This window comes from Chamaea fasciata, unplaced genomic scaffold (genome assembly GCF_029207755.1).
Source record: "Chamaea fasciata isolate MVZ Bird 193981 ecotype frontalis unplaced genomic scaffold, bChaFas1.0.hap1 SCAF_6, whole genome shotgun sequence".
Lineage (NCBI taxonomy): Eukaryota > Metazoa > Chordata > Aves > Passeriformes > Sylviidae > Chamaea > Chamaea fasciata.
In genome coordinates this window covers 17,960,314-17,972,953 of record NW_027094091.1, presented here as the reverse complement: position 1 = coordinate 17,972,953, position 12,640 = coordinate 17,960,314, and the positions used below count along the sequence as shown (strand labels likewise).

General features: G+C 37.8%; 1 protein-coding gene across 4 annotated transcripts in view; it reads left to right on the top strand.

Annotated features, from left to right (window-relative positions):
* CCDC149 (coiled-coil domain containing 149) overlaps nucleotides 1-12,640 on the top strand; it is a 52,070-nt gene that overhangs the window by 15,964 nt on the left and 23,466 nt on the right. For all 4 annotated transcript variants that reach the window (XM_066185554.1, XM_066185553.1, XM_066185552.1 and 1 more), the window contains exons 4-6: nucleotides 4,081-4,188; nucleotides 9,552-9,668; nucleotides 11,016-11,188. In XM_066185554.1, the coding sequence (XP_066041651.1) occupies nucleotides 4,081-4,188; nucleotides 9,552-9,668; nucleotides 11,016-11,188 (398 nt within the window). The remainder of the gene's footprint in view (nucleotides 1-4,080; nucleotides 4,189-9,551; nucleotides 9,669-11,015; nucleotides 11,189-12,640) is intronic.

The window sequence follows — 12,640 nt, the reverse complement described above, 5'->3', positions numbered from 1 at the left end:
CCCATCCCATTGAATGTTTCACTCCCTGGTCTGTTCTGATCTATCATGCTTTTTTTCCTTTATGTAATAAAGGTAGGTACTTCCCATGTGTCAATCTCAGAGCCATCTTTTTCTCCTTTCTTCTTAGCTTCTGATGGGATTGTTGGCTGTGGTTGCACTTACACTTGGTCAAAGGAAAAAGGAATATGGGGACAGTGTCTTATGTCTAGCACTGCGGGGGGGGGTTAGACTGTGCTCAAATCATGCTCCACTGAGAAGGTGGTTGGGCCCTTGAACAGGCTTCCCAGGGAAGTGGCTGCAGCACCCAGCCTGCCAGAGTTCAGGCAGCATCTGGACAGCACTCAGTATATGCCTTCGTTTTGGGGTAGTCATGTGAGGTGGAGGGAGTTGGACTTTATGATCTTTATGAGTCCCTTGCAGCTACTCCTTGAGTCTATGATACATGCAAGCTTCCCATAACAGATGCGTATACAACAAATAGCTTGTCGTGCTGCAGAAGCTGCAGAGAACCTGCCAGAAATGGAAATGTGGCTGGAGCTCTGGAAGCATGTCTGATAGTGGCCAGTTACAGAGTAGGCGCTGAAGCAGTACTTGTTATGTTGTATTAGAAACAGCTGCATTGAGAAGAGGATAGGAGAAACACTTTCCACTGCTGCAGATTGTTGTAGAGGCAAGAGAAGATGAGGCAGCAGAAAGGTACCTCTACATCTTTCCCTTCTTTATTCATGGCTCAGAAACTTCTCTTCATCAGAGAGGTTTAATTTTGTGTAGTGTGAGTGAAAGAAGTAAAGTCTTTCACAGTTTCACGAGCCTTTTTAAGGCTTCAGCTAAAAAAAAAAAAAAAAAGCTGTCAAAGAAATTGAGTCTAGATAAGCTGAATTTGGCTAATTTACAGGGAGTTATTCTCAGTTGCATGGGTAAATGATATGTGCTTTATTGTCTGTTGAAGTAACTAGTTTTGGATTTTTGAGTGAATTCTGTGTTTGTTCTATGAATATTGAAAAGAAGTTGCCAAATGGAAAAATGAATTGCCTTTGCCTTTGCATAGATTTCTCCCCTTTCCTCAAAAAGTACGTGCTTGCAGGTTCACAAAGGCGGTCCTCCATTGTTCATTTTATCATCTTCCAAGCATATGGTATGTTTTCTTATATATGCCAAAGAAGTGGTACCAAGTCCAGGTATCAGTCAACATATCCTCTTGGCTGGCTGTCCTAAAGCCTAGTAGAGCACTTGTGAAAATCAAATATTTCTCCTTCTATCCACATTTGACCAAGAGCCTTAATAAGGTGTTGCCAAAACCTTTGAAACTTGTAACAGTCTAAATTATACATTGTATGGAACCTCTAAGCCAGGGAAATGAGTAATTGCTGGAGACTACTTCTGTGACATAGCTTGGTTGTTTCAGTGTAACAGAAGTACAATACAAGGCTTGCAGGAAGGAGCAAATTTATACTTAGCTTATTGTAATGCTCTTGGCATGGTCAAACAAGGCTGGTTTATTTTGGTGCCTAAAATTCTTCAAGTTTCTCCCAAAATATCTGTCATGAGTATAAAGGTTTTTGTCACGTTAAGTCATTTATATGACTGACAAATAAAATTCAGCATAGAATTGCAACCCCAGAGAAATGGTTTTAAAGGAAATAAATCTGAGCAGGAAGATTTAGTATAGGCATGGTAATGCCTTTCCTGCCCTTACTGGGAGCCCGGGTTTTAACTACAGACTGCTGAAATCCTGGTGCTATGGTTGTAAACAGTGATTAGTGAGGTTGAATTCTTTCCAGGTGTTGAAATTACATGTGCTATTGCAGTGTTAGGAGTTGTTCCAATTCATCATAAAAAGGAACTTTATAAATAGAGATGTTTCAGAGAGGTTTGTGCAAATCATATTCCTTTTAACTAACTCAGGCTTTATTGAAAGTCAACTTTGTTTAAAAAAATAAAAAATTTCATCTAAGCAGTAGCCATAGATACTTCAGTTTAAATACGATTTCCTGCAAACGTGGGTTCTTTGTTTTCTTTCTTTTAAATGGCCATTAAGAAGTAGTTCTCAAAACTATTGATTGAACACGTTATGAAGCTCCTTGATTAATTCATCCTGTGGATGACTATTGCACTATTTGTTTAAGATGTAGGAAAAAAATCTGTCCTCATGTAAAGAATACATGAGGAATCTTTTGCATTGCTTGAATGGTTGTTATCTTGAAAATAAAATTAGAAGCAGCTAAATTTTAGTCCTGTCTTGCCTATAAATTGGCCATTTATAGGGGTTCTTTTGCTATTACACTCTTCCTCCAAATTATTTATTCCAGTCTTCAGGTTTGTTGGTAGTTTAAAAAAGGTTTTAATCTCTTTAAAAACTGTGTGAAATTTGCCTTACTTTCTTTTGAACTTTTGGTTTCAAGCATCAGAAAGCATCAGTAGTACAGAAGCTGTAACAGTGAGTTAGGCTTCTTGTTCATCAAGTAGGATATTGTCAGTTTCTCGAGTTATTTTTCCTGTTTAAAAGTTTGAAGCTATTGCTAATTTAGACCAATTGGAATTTGGAGTTATCTTCTTCAATAGTAATGTACAAAAGTTCCACCTGATGGTAGCTTAATAGTCCTACAAATGGTCATATGCATGCATAGCTATGTTCATGTTACTATTCACATGCATACATTCTTCTTAATAGCTCTCTTAAATGTAAAGCAGGACAAGTAGAAATAGCAGTTGTTAGTGAACAAGGAGCAGGATTGCAGTGATGGCTATCAGATACCTTGTTGATTTGACAGTGTATGAGTTGTAAAGATAAAATTCATGAAAACATCCTAAAAGACTCAAGTGGTAGTAGAATCACTGGGTAAAAGAGTCAGATTGAAAAAGAGAGATGTCAGAATAGAGAAATGGGGGAGTTGAAAGAGAAGCACAGCAAGTAGGGAATCTAAAACTAAACCTAAAATACCGAGAGAGAACTAGGAACAGTCACTTGATGAATTACAGTCAGTTAATGCATTGGCCTCAAATCCAGGGAGTATGTGTAAGGGTGGCTCAGAGATACTGACTCATGAGGCTTTACTAAGCCATGCTTAGATGATCAAAAATTTTTTTTCATTTCTTTTCATATTCTTGAGATTTATGGCAATGGATGACACAGCGAGCTGTCCATAGGCAATATCTCGAAAGGCTGCACCTTAGCCACTATGATTCTAACTCACTTAGAAAAGCTGTCATTGGTCGGCTTTTCCTGTGTTGAGTCAATGTTTGTGCATTCATGAGACATTTTTAGGGTAAAAATGGAATAGATTTACCTGTAGTATTTGCACATTTTCAGATAGCATTTGTATGAAAACAGGAGATTGCATTTATTTCTTGGTTAGTGATCAAGCTGGTGGAATTTAATTGTAAGATCATAGACCAGACTGCTTGCCCTGCTAACTTAGTAGGTTAATGTGAATGACTACTTTTAACTTGGATTATTGGGTGGGGAAGGGAGTGGCTGGGTTTTAAACTCCAGCTTTTCCCTCTATTTTTCCAGAATCTAGGTGATACTTAACCACAAAAATCAGGTCATGTTTGAAGTTTTGCAATAGTAGATATCCATGGTATGGTTCCATACAGGGGCAGGGACTTTGGCTGACACCCTCTTTACTGGCTGGAAATCGGCTCTAAACGCTATTAAGGACTTGAATTGTAAGATAATTCTTTATCAGCGCTGCCTTTTGTCTAATTATATGCAAGTTTAAAACTATTATTTTGGCAGGTTTTTATAAATATTGTTGGAGTATTCTGTATTTAATTCTTCCCACCAGCCACAATACTGGAACTAGTGTAGATGTTTTCACTTTGTCTTGTTTGGGATTTGTGTGCTGTTCAGGGAGTCTGTATGCACTCATGCTGTATGTATTTTCTACTATGAAAGATAAAGGAACCTAGGTGGCTTTTCTTGTTATCTCTCTAATGAAGCATGAAGTCTGGGTACCACCAACAATAAAAGTAAAGATTGTTGGCAGATAAGGAGTTATTCAGGAGTTTCTTTTCAAGCACTACTTACACTTCTCTCCACAGACAGTGACTCCTGACTGATATTTACTCCTTTTCTAGGCAAATCTTGCTCAACTACTGAGTGAGGCTCAAGATCGAAATAAACATCTTGGAGAAGAGATTGGAGAGCTTCAGCAGAGATTGGGAGAAGTACAAGGGGACAATAAGGTATTACAAACTGCCAGTAAATGGCATAGAATGTGTAAACTGGGCTAGAGTTTTGCATTTACTTCTTAGGAAAACAAATAAAATAATGGGTTACAGAACTTCTAGAATACTTTAATTACAAAAGTGCTTAGAATGGTAAAACTACAGAAGCCTTAAAGGATACCAGTAAGTGCACCTTATTATGTATTTTTGCATGCTGTTTTTGCTCTGTTGTCCTTAACTATGTATTTTATACTTAGCCTTGCTTTTATGCTCTCAGACTTTCTATGTTTCTTTCTTTTTTAAAAAAAAAAAAACAATTTTATTATTGGTATTTTCTCATACAAGTAAGTACAGATAAGCATGTGTTCTTCATGTGATAATTTCCAGGTTTTTGTACTGAAATGAAAAATGTTAGTAGATGCCAGAGGAGCATAATTTTTCCTTTAAAAAAATATGGAGTAGTTGATCAGAAACATGTATAGTGAGCTTTCTGTTAAGCCCTCATTCCATTACCCTTACATAACCAATTTATTTCATTGCTAAATTTAGCAAGTTATATGGAACATTGCTCAAAATCTGCCATTTGGTATTAATCAAACTCCTGTTGTCTCCATTAATTGAAATATTTCAACTCAAGCCAAATGTGTGTAACATTCACAGCTGGAGCTTTATGCAAAAGTACATTCAGAGATCAAACTAGTGAGAAGTTGAATTGGAGAGTTGAGGTGGTTAACAAAGTAAAAAATTGAAACAAACAAAGATAGCTTCCCTCCCTCAACTACAGTTTTAAAATTATGGGATTTTAAAATTTGAATAAAAATGACATGGTTTTAATTATTCAGATGGGGTTTGTTTCTTTCCACTTAAGTTTATTTTACTTATTTTCTTTTAAGCATAAGTATATTGTGATAATGCAGTTTTTTTCACTGTTTGTCACAAAATCCTGGGAAAGGGTCAAGTGAAACTGGAATTTGTGGTATGCATAGCATTTAGCATAACTTGCTCAACTCTTCAAAGACCAGGTTTCCCATTGTTTATTTTCATTTGCATGTTATTGTTTGAACTGTATTGCAGTGTAGAAGTCAGTGCCTTTTCCTTCTCCAGTACCAATATTATGCCAGACAGCCTTTCCCAAGCCAGTCCTGAACAGATAGCAAGGGTTTGTAAGTACAAACAGAAAACAAAGGTAGGAAAAGCTACAACACATTTGAATATCAAGGTTATGTACTCGTTGTAGTTCCTTGTGACAATATATGATCTTGGTAACACAGACCCTGTTTCTTTGTGCCTGATCTGGAGGTGTTTAGGTTCACTTTTGTGGGTTAACTTGATATTAGCTAGTTATCTTCATGACATCTGTATTCTCAGCATGAATTTAAATTCATGATCCTCAAAATGAATGGAAAAGTACAAAAGGAGTTATTCTGCCCAGTGTGCCTTTCTCTGAAAGGTGCAAAGTAGTGCATCACTAAATAAAGAGTGGGAGGAAAGAGCTGCATCAGACACGGATTAATTGAGACAAGGATTTTCATTTTTGGAACCCATTCTTCATTTTCCTAGTAAATGAGAAATAGAGCTTATTTTAGAGTCAGGTTGCTGGTTTTCAAAGTGCCTAAAAAAGCATTGCCATCTCTGAGGGATTTAACACTCTCCTCCTGTGTCAGATTTCTCTCCCTACAAGCTTCAGTGATAAAATTCTGAGCTTGCTCACAAAGCCATTCTCTTCTGCTCATCAGTTCTGTACTGGCAGCTGGGCTACCTCAGGCACTGGAGTCCAGATAATGCACGGTATATACAAAACCCAAAAAAACTATAATTTGCTTGTTCTTACATTTTTCCCCTGCATTCTTCTCACTGCTTTTTCCAAAGTGAGGGAGGGCATCCTGCCCAGCTGGTCTACGTCAGCCTTACTTCTGGCAAGAGATGAACAAACAGCTGCTTTTGCAGCAAGTGAAGCTGCTTATGGATGAACAATTCTGCCTGTGTCTGAGCAGGGGTGACTCATGCCGGCTTTGTCACTGAGTGGCAAGAGCTTTGCAGGACTAAAAAAGAAAAAAAAAACCTCTTTAAATAACACACATTAGCTCTATTGATAAAGAAATGTTTTGATGGCTTGACTTGTTTTTCACCACTTAAATGTTTGTTCTAAGTAGGATACAGTCACTTGGATTATCTAGAAAACGGAGATATTTTACTTGTTGAAATCATGTTAAACACGTCATCAGGCAATAAAAAATTTCTTGCATTTGGTTTAACTGGAATAATTTTTTCCTCTCATTTCAAGTAGAATTTTGTTGGCACATATAATAAAACTTCAGCCAGTCTCTGGAAGGATTTGTTGCTGCAGTTTGAAGACTGCAGAATTTCAGCGACAGATATCTAAGGCTATTTATTTTTATGATTGATCACAATCTCACAAGTTCTGACACATGAAAACTCTTCTATCTTTATGGTACTTACTTGCAAATTTTTTTCCTGATGTTTTGGCAGCAGTGCTCAGAAACAATTACTAAAACATAGAAGGAGATAGTTAAAAAATATAATTCTCTCGTGTGAAAGAGTAAAAACAGAAAGCTTAACAGAAACTGGAGACTTCTGCAAGACAAGATGATTCAGTTGCCTTTACCTGAACCCCTACCCACACAAAGAATTGCTTTTGTAAGCTGCCAAGAGAGAGAGGAAGGTGCATGGGGAACAATGGCTGTGGTCTTGCTGTCAGTTCCTTATTGCCAGGCAGACAATCATTCATGCAGCAACAGAGAGAAGTGTTAAATGGGGCATGTGTGTTTTGGCAGAACTGAGACTTCAGGTAGCATATTTGCAAGTTCTGCTCTGCATTTTAAGATTTTGTAAGATAACATGGTAAAGACAATTGCTGTGAATGTAGCTAAACATGATGCCTTCCATGAAAAGGATTGGTTGTGCTTGTTTCTCTTTTCCTTCTGTATGTTTTATTGATAATCAGGAGCGTCGAACTTTGGTGCAGGCATTGTCTATGGAATCCTAGCCTGCACAGCAGCTATGCCAGTGCTGCCGGTTTTATGTGGGGCTCATACAGTGTTGCTACTTTGTAAATAATTATCTTAGCTGAAAGTGATGTAAGAAAAAGCTGTGATATTAAAATAAAAAGAGAGTGCTTACAGCAGTGGATTGTTTTGGTTCACAATTTATGGGTTCTTGACAAATGGGTTTTCTCTGGTAAGGGGCCGTTAATTTAAATCCATTCAGTGGTGAATGCTGTTCACTGAATCCTGAGGGGTAGTGTTAACCTAAATGAAGTTGAGTGGTCTTTTCCTCAGTGATTTCTGAATGATAGAAACAAAAATACAGCAGCTAGAGGGCAAGTGTATAAAGTTTATAACAAAGCACTAATATATAAAATAAACCCTTAAACCTCTGGCATAACAATGTCTCTTTGGGTCACAGCATTTTCAGGGAAGAATTTTATAGCAGGTGGTGCTGCCTCATGAGACATTCGCAATGCAGAATTAAACGACTTGGCCTGTTCTGCCCTGTCAACTCTCTGATTGGCCAACTGTCTGGAAGAAGCACTCTGTTGTTTTATGGATTGATATTTTACTGTATTTTGTGTATGTTAATAATGCTGCTTTTACTGGATGGATTTGGATTTCTGAAGCATTCTTTTCATAAGACTTCATGGTTTTGGGGTTTTTTGCCTCAAAAGTGGTAGTGAATAAAGAGTTCTCCTTTTATTGACAGACTGTTTGACCTTGCAAGTTATAATTGCTTGCAGTTATATCTTATGCCTCACCCCCTCCTGGGCTGGAGGAGAGTTGGTCATAGTGCATGAGTGACAGCTTTGGTCCAGTTCCCAGCCTGGTGCCTAGCGTTACACAGAAGTTTTGCTCTGCTGCAGGCACTGGAGGCATTAATAATGTGTGATTCTTCTTTCCATTTCCAGGTTTTTTTGAACAAGATTGAAACCTCAAAATGTTATTACGTTTGTTTTGTGAGGTCTTTGTTACTAGAGAGAGATTCTAGAAATTAAATTAATCTGTCTGAATTAAATGACATGACATGACTATACCTTTTGTTCATCAGCACTTTAGCATTTTAAAAAAATCCAAGAGCTATGAAGTTAGTTGGCTTTTTGACTGTCTTGTTTTGATTAAGAAATTAATAGGAGTTATATCTCTTAGTATCCACTCAGTCTTACTAACTGTGCAGTGGTTTGCACTTTACCTGTGGGGATAGTGAAATGTAGTTTGCCAAAACCAGTTACTTTTGCAGCCACAGCTTCCCCTGAACAAGTGAACTTCTTATCAGCACACATTGTACTAGCTTCAGTGACTTGCACTGAACTGGAGCTGAAATAAGCAGGGAAGATGATTTTGGTAGTCTGTCTTGCATCAGCAGGATTTTAATTGGCACATTGTAGCTATGGTGACTGGCATCCCATAAATACCAAAGATAGATTTTAATGTACAATCTTGTGCTTCAGAAGACTGATTTTTTTCCTAACTCTGCAATATAATGATGTGCATTAATTCCTTGGTGCAGTCAAAGATACACGGAAAGTCAGGCTGGTTGTTGTGGTGAGTTTCCCTGGTCTCTGTGGAGCTCCTAAAGATGAGGCCTAGTTGTACTAAGTATAAACAACTGTACACGCTGAATGCCTCATAGATTGGTATTTAATACTCCATGGTCCTTGAAAGGTCGTTGCTTTTTGCTTTGGATATTGAATGTAAATGTGCATTAATTCAAGTCAGACTGTTTTCTGCAGTCAGAAGCTCAGGACTTCATTAGCTGCTTGAGCATTTTAGCTGAGTCTTTTTGTTGTTGGCTCATTTTTTTTGTTTTTGACATGAATTAACTTTTGTGAGTAGACTAAAAAGAAAATGCATAAGCAAATGTATTAGCAGCTGTTAATACAAATTCTGCACTGATCTAGCATGGGGGGGGTTTTAAGTAGTGTCAGTAAAATGAAGCTGGACAAGCCACTTTGTTCCTTTTTATTAACTAGGAAGACTTCTCTGCTGCAGAGAATTTTAATATTTACATATTTACGAAAAGGCTTTCTGATAATTCTCTAGTTTTAGTCTTAGTGGAATTAGTTCCTGTCACTCCTAAAAAACACTGACCACATGTCTGTTTTCTTGGTCTTTCATAATTTGTGTACTCTGATGACTGTTGTTGCAAGGTCTGATTCAATCCCTGTGGATGCTTTGACTGTTCAACTGGGTTTTTCACTAAAAACTGGTTTTGACCCTCAGCTCAGAAGCCTCCCTCTGATTTAAATACCAGCTGTTTGGCCTGGAAGAGCTGAAATCTATGACAGCTTTACTCTTTCTAATACAGATTTACTCTGCTGCTACAGGCTATGTTCTCTTGCTTACCAAATTCTGTTTTTGTCATGGCAGCTCCTTCGAATGACCATAGCAAAGCAAAGACTAGGAGATGATGAAGTTGGGGCTCGCCACTTTGCAGCACATGAACGGGAGGACCTTGTTCAACAGTTGGAGAAGGCTCGAGAACAGGTAATAGTTAAATGGGCATATAGTGTCATGTTTTACAGAGCTATTGTAGTAGCAAGTAAATAATTTCTGTTCTGTTTGAAGGGCTGGTACCTGATTGATGTTGGAAGTAGTGGTTAGAGTGAATTCCTAATCTCAGGAATTTTTTCTTTAGGTTATCGATTCTCCTTTTCTTTTTAATGTCCAGCAACACTTGTGACAATTGAATATTGTCAGTGAATGTCAGTGAAAGGTAGCCTTTAGTGAAGGCTGTTACAAGTATTCAACACAGTGTAAAGTGGCTGATGTACCTCCTAAAGATACCCTCTGAATCAAATTTTCTGTAGAAGTGTTGTTAGTGTCCAAGCTATTTCTTCTTCCCTTCTGAAAAATTCTCACATCAGACCTATTTCCCCTTCCTCAAGTCTGTATGAATGCTATTTACTGTGCAGCATCAGACTTTTTCCCTAACACTGATACATAAATTTCTGGTCAGTTTTGCAGGTCTGCATTCTCAGTTTTTCCCACACTTATTCCTACCAATGTCAGTTCCAACCTGAACAAGCCATTCTGTGATCCAGCAATTTCTAGTTTTTCAGCCTCGCCTCAATTGCAGCACCACTGTGCCTTACTGGAAAGGTTGTTGGTCTTTGTCCAGCGTGATCCTCCCTGCTAACTCTGTTACCAAGCTTGTGTTCTTTCTGTTCATCACCAGCCTCTTTTAAATGGTGGTCTGTTGTCCTTCCTGACTTACCCATGTTTTCTAGGGTGTGAGACTTCTGTCACTGCAGACTTTTCTCACACTCAGTTTCATCTTCTTGGAAGTCTGAAGCTCTTGAGGATCTTTCACACTGTACTTCTTCACTCTTTTGCTTAATAGCAAAACTCATCCTCTTGCCTCCATGTTGGCTTATTTTGTACTTTCTCAGTTCTTATTCTGTGGAACCTCATTGCTCAAGTCCCATCATTAGTGTAAATTCCCACTTACAGGCTTTTTGACAAGTTCTTATTCAGTTGACTGAATTCTTAGAGTCCTAGAAATTTTATGATAAAACCACCTTAATATGTTTGCAGAGCAGAATTACATTAGGGATTGAGGTTTCTTTTGCTGTTACATTTTAATTTTTTCTAGAAATTTTGTCAAAAAAATCTAACTGGTAAAGTTACTTAACTCCAAGTGAGTAATTTGGAGTTATTTCAGTAATGAAATATTACTGAAATTGAGTAAAAACACCTGGGGTTATGAACTTTGAAAAGACTTTTGACTGTCCAAAATCAATACTGTTCAATGTGCTTGTTGCTGTTTTCAGGCTGGGTCCTATGTTAGCTGTTGTTTAAACTTATATTGATACAGCTCTGCTTTCTTCTCAGATTGAGACTCTGAGGTATGATCTTCAGGCTGCACTGGATGAGTTACAGGATGTGAAAGAGGAACGTTCTGTTTACCAAGATAAGTCTGAGAGACTAAACCAAGAGTTGAATCATGTCTTAGGAGGACATGAAAACCGAATCATTGACATAGATGCTCTGTGTATGGAGAACAGGTGAGTGCATTACTGTTTCCCTAGAAAAACAGTGTGTTGTTGTAATAGGAGTATCAGGAAGTGAGTCACAACAAAACTTTAAAGAAAATATATCCAAGAATGAAAGCTAAGAGATTTTGGTAATTGGTTTTGCCTGTTTTGTTTATACTGTAACTAAGCATTAAATAATATTGAGAAATCTAGGCTACGGGAAATTACCAATGTTGTATTTGGCTACAGAGATGCCAGTGATGCTCCCAAATAAAGCTAAGCAAGGAAAAGGAAGAAAAGTGAAGACCTTTTTATTCCCATCCCTGTATGGCACCAAAAGCAAGAATATTAAAAGTTTGTGTATTCAGAAACTCCCAGTGAGCTGTAATGGACTAATCTTGAATTGGAATAATGGACTTTGAGTACCCTGAGTTAACAGTTACAGACATACTTTTGTCCACCAGGAGAGCTTGTCAGCATGGAGTGATTTGCCAACAAAAGTTGCTGGTGAAATCACCCATGTAGATACTCTTGCTGGTTTCTTGGGAAAATAATATGTTTTATGGTCTCTACTAAGGATGACAGAGAGGAGTCACTGACAGAGCCTTAGCAGATATCTCCCTTAATGTCAACAATTACCTTAAAGTGAAATAGAACTTGTGAGACAGTTTCCATTTACAAAAACTTATGCTTTAGGCAAGCAAGTGCACTACCAAAGGCATTACTTCTTCCCAGCAACTTCAGGGGTTTTTTTCCATTTTATATGGCCTACAGAGTTCTGTATCAATTTAAGCCCCCTGCTCCCCTGACAGTGATGTGAGTTTTTTCTGCGAAATAATTAAATTGTCACAAACCCCAATACTGCTGCAGTGTTACTGTATGAAAGAAGATATCTTATAAACCCTTTATACATAAAAAAGATATTTTCCTATTTGGAATTAACTGTCTCATCCAAGTGCATAAACTCTATCAGGAAGAACTGTACTGTTTCATTGAACTGTGTATCATTTTTCAACTATACTGTTAAATTTTCTACTTTGTGATTGCTAATGAGAAGTGCCAAGTAAGTGATGGATATTGCAGTGCAAAAGTTCTGCATAGCTGAGTCTTGTGTTGACATATATACAAATCTTCTTGTGTCCATCTCACAGACCTTCAAGTACAGAGGGCACACATAAATGCTTCCTGACAACTTCCTCTGGACATAAATATATTCTTTTAGCTTGCTTCCCCAGAAACCTGACGACCAATACAAAATAGCTGTGCAGCGTGCTTGACAAATCTAACAGGAGGGCAGCGTCCTGTTCTGATGCAATTTGTTTCCCTACTTAAAATTTTATGGGGTCAAGAACAGTAAGATTTTGTTATTTCATCCCTCACAGAACTGCAGAGGGAAAAGAACTCTCAGTAGTTCAAAGAGAGGACATGCCAAATAGTAAAGAAGACTGCTTGAGGCAGTATTTGAAGGTAACATGAAGTAAA